At 53.8% G+C, this 19923-nt stretch overlaps 1 protein-coding gene across 2 annotated transcripts; it reads right to left on the minus strand.

The window, feature by feature from the left end:
• Window positions 1-4088: 4088 nt before the first annotated feature.
• Window positions 4089-10068, minus strand: LOC105485668 (aquaporin 3 (Gill blood group)). Of its 2 annotated transcripts, XM_011748006.2 has the most exons (6): window positions 9909-10068; window positions 5972-6098; window positions 5520-5657; window positions 5053-5171; window positions 4501-4718; window positions 4092-4410 (listed from the first exon to the last, which is right to left on the minus strand). In XM_011748006.2, the coding sequence occupies exons 1-6, from the start codon at window positions 10014-10016 to the stop codon at window positions 4242-4244; spliced, it is 879 nt and encodes a 292-aa protein (XP_011746308.1). In that variant the 5' UTR covers window positions 10017-10068; the 3' UTR covers window positions 4092-4241. The 2 variants fall into 2 exon arrangements, with proteins under 2 accessions (XP_024649786.1, XP_011746308.1); XM_024794018.2 differs by lacking the exon at window positions 4501-4718 and having other exon boundaries at window positions 4089-4410.
• Between the last annotated feature and the right edge of the window lie 9855 nt (window positions 10069-19923).

A 19923-nucleotide genomic window follows, 5' to 3' on the forward strand; every position in this document is an offset into this window, starting at 1 on the left:
GAGGCAGGAGAATTGCTTCAATCCAGGAGGCAGAGGTTGCAGTGAGCCAAGATCACACCATTGCACTCCAGCCTGGATGACAAAAGCGAAACTCCATCTCAAAAAATAAAAATAGGCCGGGCGCGGTGGCTCCAGCCTGTAATCCCAGCACTTTGGGAGGCCGAGACGGGCGGATCACGAGGTCAGGAGATCGAGACCATCCTGGCTAACACGGTGAAACCCCGTCTCTACTAAAACATACAAAAAACTAGCCGGGCGAGGTGGCGGGCGCCTGTAGTCCCAGCTACACGGGAGGCTGAGGCAGGAGAATGGCGTGAACCCGGGAGGCGGAGCTTGCAGTGAGCTGAGATCTGGCCACAGCACTCCAGCCTGGGTGACAGAGCGAGACTCTGTCTCAAAAATAAATAAATAAATAAATAAAAATTAAAATAATAATAATAAAAAAAGAAAGACCCAGATACAAAGAGTCAGGCAGTGAGAAAGACTTGAAAAGAGACAGAGGCATGGTCTACCAGAGGTTTGGACCCACAGAGACATAACCAGATACATTGAAAGAAAGGCACAACCAGAAACACTGAGAAGTGCACACTTCCCTGTGTGCACACACACACCGAGGCAGGCACACTAAGAAACAGGAACCAAGCTCAAGTTTCACAGAGACTGATTTTAACCCAAGCAGATCCAAATTTTAAGGAAACATGAGCTTCTCCAAAGTGGGCCATGGAGATGGCTCAGCACAGGAAGAAGGGACAGAGGTGAGGTGGGGGATGTGATTCACCCTCCATGTCCTCCCCAGAAAATGGATTACATGGAATGGGAGGAGATACCTTCCTTTTTTTTTTTTCTTTTCCCGAGACAGAGTCTTGCTCTGTCGCCCAGGCTAGAGCGCAGTGGTGCGATCTCGGCTCACTGCAAGCTCCACCTCCCGGGTTCACGCCATTCTCCTACCTCAGCCTCCCCAGTAGCTGGAACTACAGGCGCCTGCTGCCACGCCCGGCTAATTTTTTGTATTTTTAGTGGAGACGGGATTTCACCGTGTTAGCCAGGATGGTCTTGATCTCCTGACCTCGTGATCCGCCCGCCTCAGCCTCCCAAAGTGCTGGAATTACAGGCATGAGCCACTGTGCCCAGCCGGGAGAAGATACCTTCCTAAAGGAGATGAGGAGTTGTCTTGCTAGAACTTTGTGACAGCCAGAACTGCTGGTGGAAGGTACACCTGGAGGTGGGGAGCTTCTCTCCTACCCCTGGAGGGGTCACACAGCTGCTGCATGGCTCATGTCCCTATCAGCCCCTGCCCTGACCCACTGCTCCTGGTCCATGCTCTCGTATGGCCTGACCCTCCAGGCAACATGTTTCCTTGGCTGTGGTCGCATGCTTCTTTGCCCTGCATCCTGTGTGTGAGCCCCTCTTGTCTCCCCTCCATCTCTCCCAAGAGCTTTCTGAAGTCAGGACACAGCACGCCATCGCCCTCATACTTCCTCCCTCCCCTTTCTCAGGAAATTCAGAATCCATGGAAGGAATCTGAGGAGGAAGAGGATATTGAATTCAATGACCTTTAAAAAAAACAGCCTTTAGCATCCTCCCTCCACTGCCTTCCCACCCCCGTCTCTGGTTCTGCAGGAAAAATCAGGAGGTGACATTTATTGAGGATTTACCATCTGCTGGTCACTGTGTTAGGTCTTTTCCATGAATCATCTTCCATTATTTCCTCCTCTCAGTATCTCCCAATTCACAGATAAGGGAGGTTCAGGAAAAGAACATGACTACCCCAAGGTCACCCAGCTAGAGAGAGAATCCTAGCTGGGCCAGGAACCCAGGTTTGCCTACCCATTAATTACTGCACCAAAAGTGCTGCCACCACCCTCTGGGCTGACTGGTCAGGGTCAGCAGCAGGATTTGAGAGCAAGGGGTGACAGAAGGACATGGGGCATGCTGGGAAGGACAGCAAGGTGAGGGCAGCCCAGGTGGGACTGGTGTGGCTGGAATGACCCTCTGCAGCCGTATTCCCCTCCCAAGGTTTGCCCTTCCTCCCCCCAGGGCCTGGGAAGGGGACACTCCCTCTGGCTCAGGTCCCTCCCACATTCTGGACACGCCTCTTGGGAGCTGGGGACAAAGAAGGGATAGAAACCTAAAATGGAGTTGCCTTCTCCTGCCCTCACCTCCCCAGGCAGATTCTTGGCTGTGTGACCCTGTGTTTGCCACCCACCCTCTCTGGGCCATGGTCTCATCTGTGAAGGCTGGAGAGCAAAAGCTGGCTTAGCTTCTAAAAACCACAATTCTCCTGCCACACACAGGGATCCTCTGGCTCCCACGGGGTTTGCTCAGAGTAGGGATTGGGTAGGGGATACCTTCCCTTGTATTTCATGACGTTTCCCTTGATGAAACTTGAGGAGGGTGTGGGAAGGAAGAAGCAAATGAGAAAAGCTTCCTGTTCTCAGGTGTGCTGAGCCCATTGCATTTCTGGGCAAGTCAGAGTGCCAGAGTCAATCGTCCCACCCCCTGCCTTACTGGGCACAGAGGTACCTCTGTAGAAATGAAATGACTGAAGAAATGAAGCGGAAGGGGAAATGAGCATGAACCAGCTGCGGGTCTCGGCACCTAAGACAGCTGACTAGAAGATGCTGGAAGAGTGAGGCAGAGCAGGGATGGCTTCCCAGAGGAAGAGGTGTTAAAGCAGATCATTAATGAGCAAAGATGTGAGTTGGGACTTTGGAGCAAAGTCTGAAGACACAAAAATGTAGAAACACAAAGTAGGCTGAGGCAGATGGAGCCGTGTGAGAGGAGTAGGGTCGAGAGTTGGGTCCTGGAGGTCCTGAACGCCAGATGGAGGGTTGTGGGTGGTCTCCAGACGGGCCCTTTCAGCAGGGGTTTTGAAGAGATCCCTCTGGTTGCTTTGTGGACTGACTGGGGCAGGCCTGGAGGCAGGGATGCTGCCAAGGGGGCTGTGGCCAAGGTCTGGGTGGAGGTTATGGAGCCTGAACAGCTGCAGGTTGTGGAGGACAATACAGGTTCCAGTCTGATGGGTCTCCTCCAGCAACAGGGAACTCGCCACCTCCTGGGCAGCAGTTCTCCCTTTTGGGCAGCTCTGCAGCAAGATCTTCCCTGCATGGGGCTCAAGCCTTTTCCGGGATGATGTGTGGGTACAGGGATTGGGAAGAAGATTCCATTCATTATGCTGGGGTACCCATGAGGATGGAAGCTTGGGGGAAAGTTTGGGACCACTGAGTTCAAACTGAGAGGCTTGGCGAAGAGGCTCTCTAACCTCTCTGTATGACCCCCAGGGCAACCTGACCACATCAGACACTCAGCCGGGCACCCTGGCTCACTGTGGGCATGCTGAAGCTCCTTAACTGGCCCCAGAAAAGCAGCAGAGCAAGCAGAAAGAGATTTGCACAACTGGAGGTTTTAGGCACACATTTTATTTTATTTTTTTAATATAAAAGATAAAAGAGTACATTGTTGAGTGGAGGATTAAAGGAGCGACGACCCTTTCTAGAGTGGGGTCTCCCAACCCCGATCCCTAAGACTGTAACATCTGCTACATACATTCAAAACAAAACAAAACAAAAGCAAACATGAAACTTATGACCTGGACTTCACCCCACCCTTCATGCCTGCGTTATGACAGAAACACGTCCCATTGCTCCTACTTATGTATGTACATAAGTGCTCCAAACCTGAGCTGTGGCTGCCTCCTCCCAGCCCTTCCCACATGCATCCTACCTCCCAAAAGCCTGTAGAAGCCCCCACTTAGAAAAGAAGGCAGACACACACACACACAGAAACACATCTATCTGCAGCTCCTCCATGTGGAGCCCCTGAAACACACACACCCTGGCACTTTCCTCTCCTCATGCACAGATGGACAGGCTGCCTTCCCCCATCTCTGGGCTCCCCCAACAGCCAGAATCCCTTCCGACTGGTCCCTTGCCCTGAATATCTGGGAAACCACACACACGCACACACACACATACCTGCTGCCCATTCTCTTCCCTTGGGAGACAAAAGGATGTATTTACCCAAATTCCAGTTCCACCCCAGCTTAGGGGCAGTGGCCTAAGGTGCTATTTGGGCAAGGTCCAGTGAACTCCTGAAGGGGCTGTCTGGTGGGGTGAGAGTGGATAAGGAGCTCCTTAGCCTGGAAGGGTAGATCCTGAAGGGGGCTTCTTGGGAGTGGCCCTTGGACAGTCAGTGGATGCTCAAGGCCAGCGCCATGGAGTGGGGAGATGGCCACTGCCCACTCAGATCTGCTCCTTGTGCTTCACATGGGCCAGCTTCACATTCTCTTGCTCGGTGGAGGGTGGAGGCTGCTCCAGGTGGCAGCCGATCATCAGCTGGTACACGAAGACACCCGCAATGGAGCCCAGGAGTGGGGACACGATGGGCACCCACCACCAATGCCGGCCGGTCCTGGGGGGAACAGACACTCATGGTCAGGGACGTGGGGGGCGGGGCAGAGGAGAGGCAGGCTGGGGTGAGCTAGGTGGGAACTGTACTCACGTGAAGACTTTAGAGCCCCAGCCCGCGAGCGCTGTAAAAAGGCGGGGTCCAAAGTCCCGGGCAGGGTTGACAGCATAGCCGGAGTTGAAGCCCATGGAGGTGCCGATGACCAGGACCACCAGGCCCACGGTGAAGGCCTCCAGGCCTCGGGGGACAGGGTTGTTGTAGGGGTCAACAATGGCCAGCACACACACGATGAGGGAGGCTGTGCCTATGAACTGGGGAGTGGGGAGAACAGGGTGAGCAGCAGCTCCCTCCCTTTCTCTGATCCCTCCTTCCGTCCCCTACCTTCCCTCTAGCTCCTAGACTCCTGTCAGTGCCTGCCCATGCTTTCCTCCTGAAAGCAATGGTGCTAGAATGTCTGCGTGCACAAGAACCCGCTGGAGAGCCGCATGTTTTAAAAGTACCTGCCACCATGTTCTGATGCGGGTTACCCCACAGATTTGAGAAATCCTGCTACAGTCAAGGAGTCCTGTCCCCGAGCCAGCCCATGAGCTACCAAGGCAACTTGGTCCCCTCCCTGCGTTCCCCTCACATGTCCCCCGCCCATACCTGGTCAAAGAAGCCATTGATCATATCCAAGTGTCCAGAGGGGTAGGTAGCAAAGATGCCAGCTGTGCCATTGGGGCCCGAAACAAAAAGCTGGTTGTCGGCAAAGCCCCAGATTGCATCTGGTGACAGATTAGACCCAGAGTGAGCTGGGGGAGAGGACTGAGCCCAGCCTTCCCTCTCAGGTGTGCCCTCCCCACCCTCCCACTGGTTATGGGTAAGTAGCAATACTGCTGTATTGCACCAGGCAGAGGGGATGACATGGGGTGGGGTGGAGGGCCTGAGACTCTTATTGCCCAACTTGTTTCTTTCCCCTCGTGCCCCCAACCTTGGCCCTATGTGTGAATGAGTGAGTCATGAGCCCGGGGCCTGGGCAGGCCCTAGCCGTCTGTCATCAAAAGGCCTGGTGCCAGCTGGTCCTGAACAGAGGGAGGCGGGTAGTGGAGGAGGACGGGGTGGGGAATGCTTACCATAATACAACCCAAAAACGATTCCAGCACCCAAGAAGGCTCCCAGCGTCTGTGCCAGGGTATAGACGGGCAGCTTGATCCAGGGCTCACGAGCCAGGAAGCACATGGCAAAGGTCACGGCAGGGTTCAGGTGGGCCCCTGGGCAGAGGGGACATGGGACCTATTAGCTGCAGCCTGCCACAGTCAGGAGGCTAGGGTCCCCTGAGAAGAGGTGCAGAGAGGGGTTTCTTGCACAGGATGGTGGTTGGTCTATGTAGCAGGCCAGTTGATAATCTCTGATTCCAAGGTGAGAGTCGAAGGTTCTAAGTGTCAAGTGTCAAGTGTCTTCTCCACCCTCCTTTCCCAGGGGGCCAAAGCAGAGGCCACAACCATGACCTGCCCTTAGGAATGCCAGGACACCTAGTGGGAATGCTATTGAGGGTCAAGGGCTGGGGGCAGGGTTAAGGCCTTACCAGAGACCTGGCCAGCAATGAGGATGCCCAGAGTGACAGCAAAGCCAAAGGCCAAGTTGATGGTGAGGAAACCACCATGGGTGCCCCGGCTGAGCACAACCTGGGCCACGGAGCCACAGCCAAACATCTGTCAGGAAGAACAAGGCAGGGAGGCTGAGGACCAGCAACTCTCACTCCAGAAGGAAGGGGTGAAGCCAGCAACCTGCCCACCCGCCACCACTGGGAGGACTAGAGGCCCTTCCTGGAACCCAACCCGAACCCCTTCTGCTGCAATTGCACCCTCCAGAAAAAGGACACATGCCTTCCCATCCCCACTATCCCAACCCTAATATAAGAGGGCCCTATGGAAAGCGCTGGAAGCAGGGTCTGTGACTGGGATCCTAGAAGATGACTGAACCATCTTCACTGATTTTCCTTGAATTTCAGCAGTAGGGTTTAGGGGAACAGCTTTCACCTTAGCACAAGTTTATCTGCAGCCCTTCAGGCCTGGACCGTAAAGGTGGGAAGCCTCTCACTCATCCCCCAGCTGCCCCAAAGAAAATCTCATGTGGGGCCGGGCGCGGTGGCTCAAGCCTGTAATCCCAGCACTTTGGGAGGCCGAGACGGGTGGATCACGAGGTCAGGAGATCGAGACCATCCTGGCTAACACGGTGAAACCCCGTCTCTACTAAAAAATACAAAAAACTAGCCGGGCGCGGTGGCGGGTGCCTGTAGTCCCAGCTACTCGGGAGGCTGAGGCAGGAGAATGGCGTGAACCCGGGAGGCGGAGCTTGCAGTGAGCTGAGATCCGGCCACTGCACTCCAGCCTGGGCGACAGAGCGAGACTCCGTCTCAAAAAAAAAAAAAAAAAAGAAAAGAAAATCTCATGTGGGCCAGGTGCAGTGGCTCACACCTATAATCCCAGCACTTTGATAGTTTGAGGTGGGAGGATCACCTGAGGTCAGGAGTTTCAGACCAGCCTGGCCAACATAGCGAAACCCCATCTCTACTGAAAATACAAAAATTAGCTAGGCGTGGTGGTGGACGCCTGTAATCCCAGCTACTCAGGAGGCTGAGGCAGGAGAATCACTTGAACATGGGAGGCAGATGTTGCAGTGAGCCAAGATTGTGCCACTGCACTCCAGCCTGGGCGACAGAGTGGGACTCCATCTCAAAAACAAAAAAAAAATGTTAAAAAGAAAAGAAAAGCTCATGTGGTGGTGGTAGTGTTGGCAATGGGGGACACAAATAAATAGGGAGGAGACCAGAAGTGAGATTGAATCCACTTCTCCTGAGTCCAGGATGTCAGAGCCCCAGCCCTCACCGTGTCCCCCTTCCTTTACCTGTCCCTGTCCCAGCGCCTCCTCTCTCCACCCATGACCTCTCTGCTCTCAGGGGTCCAGATTCCCCACTCAGATTTGGAGGTCCTACAGAGAGGGATCTGAGTGGCTCCTCTTACTATCCCCAGCCTGGGACCCAGGGCAGTAGAAATGGGGAGATCAGTTCTAAACTTTCTGCCAAAAATGGGGGAACTAAAAAAGACTAAGAGCCCTGGTGTTCTACAAATATAGAACGTACTGGAGCCAGCGGTGGTGGCTCACACCTGTAATCCCAGCACTTTGGAGGCTGAGATAGGAGGATATTGAACCCAGGAGTTTGAGACCAGCCTGGGCAACATAGTGAGATCCTGTCTCTATTTTAAAAAGAACGTACTATGTCTATTCCCCTTGTTCAAGCCTGAAAATACTTCCACAGCAGCTGTAAAGAATTGTTGCCCCGAGCCCCCTGAGTGTCCCTCAAAGCTGCTCAAATGCCTTCCCCTGGTCTCCTCTCCCACCTGCCTATAACTAAACGTTTTATGCTCACAGAGCAGGCAGTTTCCAGGACCTGTGCTACGGGCCCTGTTTATTCTGATGGGTCAGTGCCTGTTCTGGATGGTTAAGCATTTTGATTATCATCCCAGAAAGACCAAGAGATAATGGAGAAGCCAGCGGCAATGACGTGGGGCAAAGGTGTGCAGGCAGGTGAGAGCAAAGATCAGAGATTGCAGGTGTATATGTGAAGAGGGGTAATGGGAGACAGGCACATGAGGGTCTGAGGCGTCCTGCCCCTGCTTGGGAGGCCCTGGCCGCAGCTCCTTGCCTGCCAAAGGCTCAGACCTGGCTCCATCCCAGGAGGCCTTGGAGGGAGGAGCTGTCAGAGCCAGTTCCACCACCTTGGGGCTAATCTTCCTCTTCCTCCCCCACCCCCTGCCCTGAGTTCTCAGCCAGCACTGCCCCCTGCCCTAGCACCAGGTATCTCTGAGAAAGTGGCTTTCCTCACCCCAAAGCCAACCCTGATTCTGCCACTGCAGGCCTAGGCTCCCAACACACAGGTATGCAGGCAGGCATTCATCCATTACACAGGGACCCCCAGGCCTGCCCCTCCAGTTCATGCAGTCCTTGAGGTTCTGCTTCTCACTGATATCCAATACCTCACATCCATCTGAGCCTGCAAGCCTTCCCCCACAAATTTAACGCCCTTCTTTTGTGGTCTGGGATAAGCCTGATGATCCTGGGGCTCAGTGGGAGGACTAACGGCTCCTTTGTGAGAGAGTGAACTGAGACTTGGGAGGGAATGAGGAGGCCCCTCTAGGAAAATAGAAGACATCGTCCTCCCCTGGCCTGGCTGCTCTAAAACAGGTGGCTGGACTCAGGACTCAGATAGGAGTGGGGGCTCTGAGGCAGGAGGGTGACAAAAGCCACCTCCTATTGCCTTCTTGGCACACAAGAGAGGGGCCAGGGCTGGCTGATAGGACCACTAATCTTATGGGAGGCTGTGGATAAAATGCCCCCTGTGGCTTCCCCACTTCCTATTCTTGGAAGCCAGAAGTGGGTCAGCCCTCCTCTGCCCATGGATCCTGCTCCTCTACCATTTGGGGATCCCTACCCCTTAGTTAAGCTTCCTAGTCCACAGTGGGCCAGCTGGTCTGTACTACCTAGGGCTGGGGCAGGAACGGAGTAACCCACCCACTGCAATGTAGCAACTGAACCCAGAGGAAAACAGGTGTAACCACATGAGGGGCTGAAAATCAGACAGAAACTGGGACAGGAAATAGGACCATAACTGGTGGGTCTGCCAGACCTAAGAAGTGCAAACAGAGTTACCCAGAACAAAACCAGGGTGAAACTGGTGTAACCAAGGAGTAACTAGGACTGAGGAGTAACCCAGACAGGGAAATATCTAACTCAGAGAACCCACGTTGTAACCAAGAGACCAGGGAATAACCAGAATGCTTGTCCTCTTCTGCAGAGACGCTGACAGCATCTGTCTGGATAACAGAGGGCCTGGGAGTCGCTCCGCACCAGAGGAGCAACTTTAGACGCGCGTCCTCTGTGTTTGGACCTAGCTTCCTCCCACCCTCCTACCGTCAGAATCTGCCTCCCTTCCACTGCGCTGTTTGCAGCCCATGTGGCCTGCGCCCTCTGCCCCCACTCGTGCAACTGTCCTCACTCACTGCAACTTTTGGACTTTTTGAGGCTTAATTATTCATTAGAGGCCAGACACCCACGACCCAAATAACCTAATAATGGCTCATTTGCCTCCGCTCCTTCCCCTGCCTCTGGGAGCTGGGATTCCGGGAAACTGGAGGGCTGTGGGAGGCAGGGGAAGTGGCTGGCGGTCCCAGACTGCTTCCCCCAGCCTGTGGGCTGAGTCACTTGTGGGAGGTAAACGATCGGCACTGTCACTGGGGAGTAACAGCTGTCATTCTGGAGAGTCGGAGCTGTCAGAGATGGGGTTAGAACCGTGGGGGAGAGGACTTTGGAAGTCAGCTTGATCCGCCGGGGTTAAGCGTGGGGGTCAGAGCTGGGGAGGTGCGTCCAGGCCACTTTGGAAAACACAGCCCCTTCGGGGAAGTGAGCGTTTGGGGAGTGCAAGGGCTGGAGAGAGAAAGGTTTTCCCGGCTCCCTCCACTCACCACGAGGATGAGGGTCCCCAGGCATTCGGCCAGCGCCTGGCGGAGCAGCCGGTGGCGGATGTGGAGCATCTCCCCGCAGCGGGACATCAACTCCTTCTGTCGACCCATGGCGGGGCAGGCGGCGGCGCTGTCGGGCGGGCAGGCGTAGCGGGAGGCGGCGGGCGCAGAGAGCAGCGGCCTCCAGCGCTGGTGGCTCCCTTTATAGGAGCGCGGGAGACACGGGCCCCGCCCGCCCTGCAGCCCCGCCCTGCAGTCCCGGAGCGCGGAGGAGTGGGCGCCCCCTCGCCCCCGCCCCACCTCGGTGGGAGGCTGGTGCAGACGCCGGGTGGGCGGAGCTGGAGAGGAAGGTGGCGTGGGGAGGCGGGCATGGAGTGTGAGGAGCTTTGAGGGAGGGGTGGCCTTCAAAGGGCACTTAAGGGAGGGGGCGTCATGGGGGCTGAGAGGCTTAGGCAGATCTGAGAGCCAATGGTGGGAGTATAGGCAGGGTTCAGGGCCATGGCTGGGGAGGATGCAGCTGTCATAGAGACCACCTGAACCCTGTGATCACCCCACTTCCTTGGAGGCGGAAGGAGACCTGTCAGAAAGAAACTGGCCTCATCTCTCCAGGATGACTGGACCCCAACAGGTCCTTAATTCGGGGCAGGAGGGAGGAGGCTGCGAGCCCCAAGTGAGAAGAAACACTGTCTCTTCTGTCAGGACAGATAGGCACGGACCCTTCAAGTGGACAGCTTGTGTCAGGAGGGCAGCAGTCCAGACCCAGGTGGGCACACAGACACGTGCTGAGTTCATGGGCCCTTCTCCTTGTGCTGTGAGCAGGTCGTGTGTCGCATGTCCTGGCCAGCTATGTCCATAGCTGTGTCTACACATGATGGATGTCCTGTGTGCCTAATTGTATGGCTGGGCATTCCTCGTGGCTGTGCACATGCCTGTTGAACATGGCTAGGTGACCTGAGCTTGTCACACGTGTACCTGCGTGCATTGCTCACATGGCTCCAGAGGCTGAGCTGCAGTTGCCCCGACATGCCACATGCCACATGTTTGCCAGCAGGCTGAGTCCCAGCTGTTTTTAACCCTCTCCTCTCCCATCTGACTTACCCCCAGCCAAGGAAAAGGCTGTCTCTCTCTTGTCTCTCTCTTTTTTTTTTTTTAGACAGAGACTCTCCGTTGCCTAGGTGGAGTGCAATGGTGTGATCTTGGCTCACTGCAACCTCCACCTCCCAGGTTCAAATGATTCTCCTGCCTCAACCTCCTGAGTAACTGGGATTACAGGCGCGTGCCACCATGCCCAGCTATTTTTTGTTTTTTTAATGGAGACAGGGTTTCATCATGTTGACCAGGCTGGTTTTGAACTCCTGACCACAAGTTATCCACCCGCCTCAGCCTCCCACAGTGCTGGGATTACAGGCATGAGCCACTGCGGGCAGCAAGTCCGTCTCTTTAAGCAAACTTAATTGTGGGGGAGTCAGCCTCATCTGATGGGGATCATGGGACAACCTTGCGCTCTCTCTCTCTCTCTCTCTCTCTCTCTCTCTCTCTCTAAAGAGTAGGGTCTTGGCCAGGCGCGGTGGCTCATCGCCTGTAATCCCAGCACTTTGGGAGGCCGAGATGGGCGGATCACGAGGACAGGAGATCAAGACCATCCTGGCTAACATTGTGAAACCCCGTCTCTCCCATCCTGGCTAACACGGTGAAACCCCATCTCTACTAAAAAATTCAAAAAACTAGCTGGGCGAGGTGGCGGGCGCCTGTAGTCCCAGCTACTCAGGAGGCTGAGGCAGGAGAATGGCGTAAACCCGGGAGGTGGAGCTTGCAGTGAGCTGAGATCCGGCCACTGCACCCCAGCCTGGGCGACAGAGCAAGACTCCGTCTCAAAAAAAAAAAAAAAGAAACCCCGTCTCTCCTAAAAAAAAAAATACAAAAAACTAGCCGGGCGAGGTGGTGGGCGCCTGTAGTCCCAGCTACTCGGGAGGAAGAGGCAGGAGAATGGCGTAAACCCAGGAGGTGGAGCTTGCAGTGAGCCGAGATCTGGCCACCGCACTCCAGCCTGGGTGACAGAACAAGACTCCGTCTCAAAAAAAAAAAAAAAAAAAGAGTAGGGTCTTGCTCCATCACCCAGGCTGTGGTGCAATCACAGCTCACTGTAGCCTCGAACTCCTGGACTCAAGCGATCCTCCCACCTCAGCCTCCAGAATGGATGGGACTATAGGGACTATGTGCCACCATGACACTTAGCTAATTTTTAAAAATCTGTTGTAAAAACAAGGTCTTGCTATGTTGCTCAGGTTAGTCTCAAACTCCTGGCTTTAAGTGATCCTGTCACCTCAGCCTCCCAAAGTGCAACCTTACCCTCTATGCTGCATTTAATAACAAGGAAACATCTGGTGGCCTGGGAGCAAACAACATGCACTTATGCCAAGCTTCTATGGCGGCATTGCCAAAGGAGATCAAAGAAATCATTTTCCAGAGGGACTTAATCCAGGTGGGCTAATTACCCTGAGGACTTGTCCCTTGAGGGATGAATGTGAGAAATAAGGGCCCCCGGCTGGGCGTGGTGGCTCACACCTATAATCCCAGCACTTTGGGAGGCTGAGGTGGGCGGATCACCTGAGGTCAGGAGTTCAAGACCAGACTGATATATATGGCGAAACCCCGTCTCTACTAAAAATACCAAAAATTAGCCCGGCGTTATGGCGGGTGCCTGTAATCTCAGCTGCTTGGGAGGCTGAGGCAGGAGAATCACTTAAACCCAGAAGATGGAGGTTGCAATGACCTGAGATCGTGCCTTTGCACTCCAGCCTGGGCAACAAGAGCCAAACTCCGTCTCAAGAAAAAGAAAGAAATAAGGGCTCCCATGGTCCAATGAGAAGTGAGCAGGGCTAGTGCAGAGGTTCTTCTCCTAGGGGGGCCAAAAGAGAGAAGGGTTAGCCCTGTCGTCCTTGATCAGAAAGGTGATCAGCACCAAGAAAGCCCCAGGGGCCATTGGAACCTACAGTCAAACTGTGTTAGGCGACGGGACCATTGACATTTCAGGACAGACAGGCATGGACCCTTCAAGTGGACAGGTTGTCAGGAGAGGTAGCAGAAGAAGCTAAACAAGCTCTTAAAAACATGGATGATGACTCACTCCAGCCTCTACCTCATGGGATCAAGCAATCCTCCTACCTCAGCTTCTCAAATAGCTGGAACTACAGGCATGCATCACCATGCCTGTAATTTTTGTATTTTTTGTAGAGAAGGGGTTTCGCCATGTTGGTCAGGCTGGTGTGGAACTCCTGAGCTCAAGCAATTTGCCCACCTTGGCCTCCCAGAGCGCTAGGATTGTAGGATTATGAGTATTGCTAAACCCATCTCTTTGGGCATGAACCACCTCTGCCACATGCCTGTAATCCCAGCTACTCAGGAGGCTGAGACAGGAGGATCACTTGAATCCAGGAGGCAGAGTTCGCTCCACCTGGGTTCGAGCAATTCTCCTGCTTCAGCTTCCCGAGTAGCTGGGATTACAGGCATGCACCACCATGCCCGGCCATTTTTTTTTTTTTTTTTTTTTTTTGAGACGGAGTCTCGCTCTGTCACCCAGGCTGGAGTGCAGTGGCATGATCTCAGCTCACTGCAGGCTCCGCCTCCTGGGTTCATGCCGTTCTCCTGCCTCAGCCTCCCGAGTAACTGGGACTATAGGAGCCCGCCACCATGCCCGGCTAATTTTTTGTATTTTTAGTAGAGACGGGGTGTCACCGTGTTAGCCAGGGTGGTCTCGATCTCCTGACCTTGTGATCCACCCGCCTCGGCCTCCCAAAGTGCTGGGATTACAGGCGTGAGCCACCGCGCCCGGCTTTTTCTTTTTTTTTTTTCTTTTTTAGTAGAGACAGGGTTTCACCATGTTGACCAGGCTGGTCTCGAACTCCTGACCTCAGGTGATCCACCCGTCTTGGCCTCCCAAAGTGCTGGGATTATAGGCATGAGCCACCGTGCCCAGCCTAGATAGGCATGTTAAAAAAGAAAAGAAAACAAAAGAAATAAGGGCTCCCAGTCCCAGAGGTGGTTCATGCCCAAAGAGATGGGTTTAGCAATACACATAAAGTAGATTCACTGGCCGGGCGCGGTGGCTCACGCCTATAATCCCAGCACTTTGGGAGGCCGAGGCAGGCGGATCACAAGGTCAGGAGATCGAGACCATCCTGGCTAACACGGTGAAACCCCGTCTCTACTAAAAATACAAAAAATTAGCCGGGCGCGGTGGCGGCGCCTGTAGTCCCAGCTACTTGGGAGGCTGAGGCAGGAGAATGGCGGGAACCCGGGAGGCGGAGTTTGCAGTGAGTTGAGATCTGGCCACTGCACTCCAGCCTGGGTGACAGAGCAAGACTCCATCTCAAAAAAAAAAAAAAAAAAAGTAGATTCACATACATGCAGGCACTTGTGCATACACACACACACACACACCCCGTGGTTTGCAGTCACACACTTGCCTATAGACACTGAGCTCTGCTCCCATGTTCAGGGATCCCATTCACATGAGAGCCTCGCCATGGGCTCACACATATATAGAACCCCCACATGAGGACTCTAATGACCCTTGACCCAGAAAGATGCACCCCACCCTCCAGGCCTCTATAGGCTGGGAGGCCCCATGATGAATCAGGGAGCCATCACTGAGTACCTGCCCGCTGGCCCCACTGCCAGCCTGTGACTCAAGACAGAACCATAGACTCCTGGTGCAAGGGCCCAGATCACAGGCTATGGGAGTGGTAGAGCACCCCTGCCATGTTGCCCCCTTTTCCTCCCACCCTATAATATGCATCCAGCCCATCCCTGCCTCAAGTGAAGCTGCAAAGGCAGCACAGGGCAGAAACTGGCAAGGTACTCCTCAACACTGAAAAAAAATGGGGAACTCCAGCCCACAACACCCCATCCTCATCCTATCCCATCCTGGGCCTGCTGGCATCCAAATCTAGCCTGGGAACCAAAGCAGGGGAGAAAAACAGGGGCAGTTCTTCCACCAGCAGACACTACACACACTTCTATTTTTTATATGTTTTCCTCTTCCCTTATAAAAGCAACCTGGAGCCCGGGCGCAGTGGCTCACGCCTATAATCCCAGCTCTTTGGGAGGCTGAGGCAGGAGGATCACGAGGTCAGGAGATCAAGACCATCCTGGCTAACAAGGTGAAATCCTATCTCTACTAAAAATACAAAAGAAAAAATTAGCCAGGTGCAGTGGCAGGCGCTTGTAGCTGAGGCAAGAGAATGGCATGAATCCGGGAGGCGGAGCTTGCAGTGAGCCGAGATCGCACCACTGCACTCTGGCCTGGGTGACAGAGCCGGGCATGGTGGCTTATGCCTGTAATCCCAGCACTTTGGGAGGCCGAGCCAGGCAGATCATTTTAGGTCAGGAGTTCAAGACCAGCCTGGCCAACATGGTAAAACCCTGTCTCCACTAAAAATACAAAAATTAGGCTGGGTGCAGTGGCTTGCTCCTGTAATCCCAGCACTTTGGGAGGCCAATGCAGATGGATCACCTGAGGTCAGGAGTCCAAGACCAGCCTGGCCAACATGGACAAATCCCATCTCTACTAAAAATATAAAAATTAGCCAGGCTTGGTGGTCCATACCTGTAGTCCCAGCTACTCAGGAAGCTGAGGCAGGAGAATCGCTTGAACCCGGGAGGTGGAGCGTGCAGTGAGTCGAGATCATGCCATTGCACTCCAGCCTGGGCGACAAGAGTGAAATTCTATCCCCCACCTCCCCCCAAAAAATTAGGCGGGCATGGTGGCAGGCACCCGTAATCCCAGCTACTTGGGAGGCTGAGGCAGGAGAATCACTTGAGCCCGGCAGGCAGAGATTGCAGCGAGCAGAGATCGCACCACTGCACTCCAGCCTGGGCAACAGAGATAGACTCCATCTCAAAGAGCAAACAAATAAACAAACAAACAAAAAAGCAACCTGCACAGACATCTGTCTGCATTCAACTCACATAGGTTTTCTTGTGGGCTGCACCAGAAAGTAGCTAGTTACACACACAACTCTGGATTTGTCTGTCTTATTCACGTTGGGCAGCATTTATTTACACATATGCAGCTACATGTACTCACCCATGTATGCATGCATGTATGTGTCTATCTACAATCCTGGACTGCAGCTCACCATAGAGCATCTTTGCAATCCCCTCCAGTCAATGCAGCTACATGCCAAGGCACATGGCTTAGCTAGTGGAACGAGGGCTGGGTCTCAATGCCCTTGTTCCCCACCCCCTCCATTAGGGCCCAACCTTCAGGACCATGACTCCGTGAACTCCCACCAAACTCATTCATGTCCATACCTCATGTGTACACACATGTTCATACATATACACACACATACACATTGGAGTGGCTAGAGTCGGAGCTGAAAAGACACGGGTAGATTTTCTTGCTTCTTAGTGGATGTGAGAGGACTCTGACTGGAGGAAGGGGAAGGATGCAGTACTTTCCATGGGCCCCTTATTCCTGTCAGCCCTCCTTGGGTCACCTGGGACAGAAAGGGGACAGGATCTGAGGATGCCTGTGCAGAAGCACCAGGCTGGCCTGACTGTGGGGGGCAGAAGCCCACTGCTCCATTGTGCGACCCCGGAAGCAGCATTCCCATTGTAGTCAATGTGGTTGGTGCCCCCTAGAGCCGAAGGTGGAAGAAAGCATGGCTCCACAGAGAAGAGATTGAGCTTGGTGAGGCCCCAGCCCTCTGAGTCACAGCTTGCCCAGGGTCCTCGTGGCTTCCGCTTGTGCTTTGGGAAGGAGAGCCAGGGCTGTGTGCAGGCTGGGAGCCAGCCCTCCTGGGTGCTCTGGGAAGAGGCAGATGAGGAGGTTCCCCCTCCTCCCAGGGTATCTTGAGCAAGGCCTGTGTCTCACCTGGGTGGGAGGGCTGAGCCAGGGAAGGGGCCTGAACAGCCCCATCCACCACGTGGGAGGCCATGACTTCTTTAAGGTCAGAGCTGGAGGAGTGGGTTCCCAGGCAAGGGAAGGGCTAAGGATGCAAGTCCCAGCCTGCTGAACCAGAGGGGCTGGCTGGGGCCCTTTTAAGGGGTGGGACTGCCACGCCTTTCATATCCTGACCCCAAACTCTTTCTGCTTGAATGGGAGTAGCCCGAACCAGTAAAGAAAGAGACCTAGGCCTTCCTTGTTGTTAGTGAGTCAGAGGTGGGGTTGGAGACATAGAAAGCTACTCACTCTAGAGTACCCCTAAACCCCTAATCTCTTCCAGAGCATCGGAGTGGGGTGGGGGAGGGGCAGAGGAAAGCAGACATGCAGACATGTTCTAGTTTAGGAAGCACTTCCTCCCACTTTGCAAAACAACTCCCAGAAATGGTTGTATTTTCCCCATTTCACAGATGACAAAACTGACAAGTCACCTGCTGAGGTCACTCAGCTACTGAGTGCTGATCCGAGATTCAAACCCCATGGGGATGGGGAGGACAGGTAAAGAGGGCAGAAAGACCAGGGAGCCACAGGTCTGAGGCACAGGGAGAGCAGGCAGCCCAGGCACAGAACCCCATTGAGTCCCTCCATGCTCGACCCCGCTTTCCAGAGTGTGCCCCAACTCTTAGGCCACTGTTGAACACTGTTCCTGCTTCTAGGCTCGAAGTGTGGGAAGCTGACTGTGGACTGGAATCAGAAGCGGACAGCAGAGATGAATCGCCCCATTATGAGTGTCCCCAGACTCCTCCTCCTCCTCCAGCACAGCTGCCCCCATCTTTAGATGCGTGGCCTGGGGGAGAGCCCGGGAACACAAAATCCCCCAGCCTTGGGCACCTTCAACCGGATGTCCAGCTGGGCCTTGAGAAAAACCAACCTTTGACCCATATCCTGGGGACTCTGGGTTCACAGCCTGGTGTCCCTGACCTGCCCTCAGCAGCCTTTGAGGGCTTAGGACAGCAGAGGGTCATGTTGAGACAGCAGAGTGATAGGATAGAGGCTTAGATGTAGGTGGAGTGTAGATGGAGGAAGGGTGCAGAGTCCTAGGGACTAGGCTGAGGGGGACAAGACTCTCTTGCACACCCAGAATCTGAGCTCCAGGCTTGGCTTGGCCACTGAACAGTAAGGTCACCTAGATGACCTTACTGAGGTCATCTTCCCCCACCCCCACAGAGTCTCTCTCAGTGTCTTCATCTGTCACCTGGAGGTTTCAGTTGAAGGGGGCCCCCACCTCCCGGTGGGGCCTTTGTAAGAATCAAAGAAGATTGTATATGTTTCAGGCTTCGAAAACTGTACTACACAGTCAATAAAGAAAGAAAGGGTTGTGTCAAAATCCATCCCTTTAATCATAGCCACATTTCCTCACGTGTGAATATCCGTGTACATCCACACACATTTAGCTGTGTGTGTGCCTGCATGTGTCCATGAGGGCTCATGTGTGCATCTCCTTTCGTGCCCCTGTCTGGGCCAGGCTGTGGGTCTGGATCCCGTGTTTATAAAAACCAGAGATAGGAGATGGGCATCTGTTGAGAGGTTTAGAGATAAACTGCTGGACATTTGGGCCTGCCCCATGCCAGCCTCAGGGGGAAGGGAGTTAGTAATATGGAGCTGACGCAGACCAGTCATCACTGTGACAGGCCTAGGGGGTCCGGAGGGCTCTGGTTCACACCTCAGGATGCCTGGAGCCTCTGATTTCCCATCTCCATCCTCACTGGCAGGAAAGCTTCTGGAAGCAGGAGAGGGTTGCTTAAGAGGATGAGGGGTCAGGACCAGAGATGGAGGAGGAAAAGAAAGCTCACAGGTGGCTGGGCACAGTGGCTCATGCAGGCAATCCCAGCACTTTGGGAGGCCGAGGCGGGCAGATCACGAGGTCAAGAGATCAAGATGATTTCTGGCCAACATGGTGAAACCCCTTCCCTACTAAAAAAAAAAAAAAAATAGCTGGGCATGGTGGCACACGCCTGTAGTCCCAGCTACTCAGGAAGCTGAGGCAGGAGAATCGCTTGAACCTGGAAGGCAGAGGCTGCAGTGAGCCGAGATTGCACCATTGCACTCCACCCAGACAACAGAGCAAGACTCCGTCTCAAAAAAAAAAAAAAAAAAAAAAAGTAAAAGAAAAAAGAAATTTCAGCCGGGCGTGGTGGCTTATACCTGTGATTCCAGCACTTTGGGAGGCCAAGGTGGGAGGATCACCTGAGGTTGGGAGTTCAAGACCAGCCTGACCAACATGGAGAAACCCCGTCTCTACTAAAAATACAAAATTAGCTGGGTGTGGTGGCACACGCCTGTGTTCCCAGCTACTCAGGAGGCTGAGGCTGGAGAGTCACTTGAATCCAGGAGGTGGAGGTTGCAGTGAACTGAGATCGCGCCACTGCATTCTAGCCTGGGCAAAAACAGCAAAACTCCGTCTCAAAAAACAAAAAAAAAAAAAGAAAGAAAGAAAAGGAAAGAAAAAGAAAAAATAATAAAAGAAAAGAAACAAAGAAACAAAGCTCACAGGCTTCCTAGGTGGCCTAAACTGGGGCCCAGCATTAGCCTGGCCCCTGCAGCCAGGAAGGGAGTATGGAGCATCCTTTGGGCTGGGACAATCAGAGGGCTTACTAGAGGAAGAAACATTTGGCTGGGGATTTTATGGAGGGTTTTCCAGGTGAGAGACTGCAGGGCCAGACTCTAGCAGGGCTGACTGCCTGCTTAGGCAGGACAAGATCAGCAGCAAGGACGCTAGGAAAGGACCCAGGCAGTGTGGGAAGGGCCTTGGGTTCCATACTGATGGCCAGAAGCTTACCCAGGGCCAAGAGGTATTTGAACTTAGATATCCGTCAAGCCCTGAGGCTCTAAGGAAGCCGTTATAGGGACTGCTGCAGTTGGAGGTCGGGAGAAGGAAGCAGAAAAGGCAGAGCCTTGGCCCCACCTCCTGCTTCAACCGAAACATCTTAACCATTTTACATGAGAGCTCTTTTTTTTTTTGAGACTGAGTTTCGCTCTTGTTGCCCAGGCTGGAATACAATGGTGTGATCTCAGCTCACTGTAACCTCCACCTCCCAGGTTTTCAAGTGACTCTCCTTTTCTTTTTTT

The sequence above is a fragment of the Macaca nemestrina genome, chromosome 14, assembly GCF_043159975.1.
Source record: "Macaca nemestrina isolate mMacNem1 chromosome 14, mMacNem.hap1, whole genome shotgun sequence".
NCBI classification, from domain to species: domain Eukaryota; kingdom Metazoa; phylum Chordata; class Mammalia; order Primates; family Cercopithecidae; genus Macaca; species Macaca nemestrina.

Coding starts and splice junctions, on each gene's coding strand:
- LOC105485668 (XM_011748006.2), bottom strand. CDS start 10,016: ATGGGTCGACAGAAGGAGTTGATGTCCCGCTGCGGGGAGATGCTCCAC. Junction 6,099..9,908: donor TGGGGACCCTCATCCTCGTG/GTGAGTGGAGGG, acceptor TCTTCCTGACAG/ATGTTTGGCTGTGGCTCCGT. Junction 5,172..5,519: donor CGTTTTTGGGTTGTATTATG/GTAAGCATTCCC, acceptor ATCTGTCACCAG/ATGCAATCTGGGGCTTTGCC.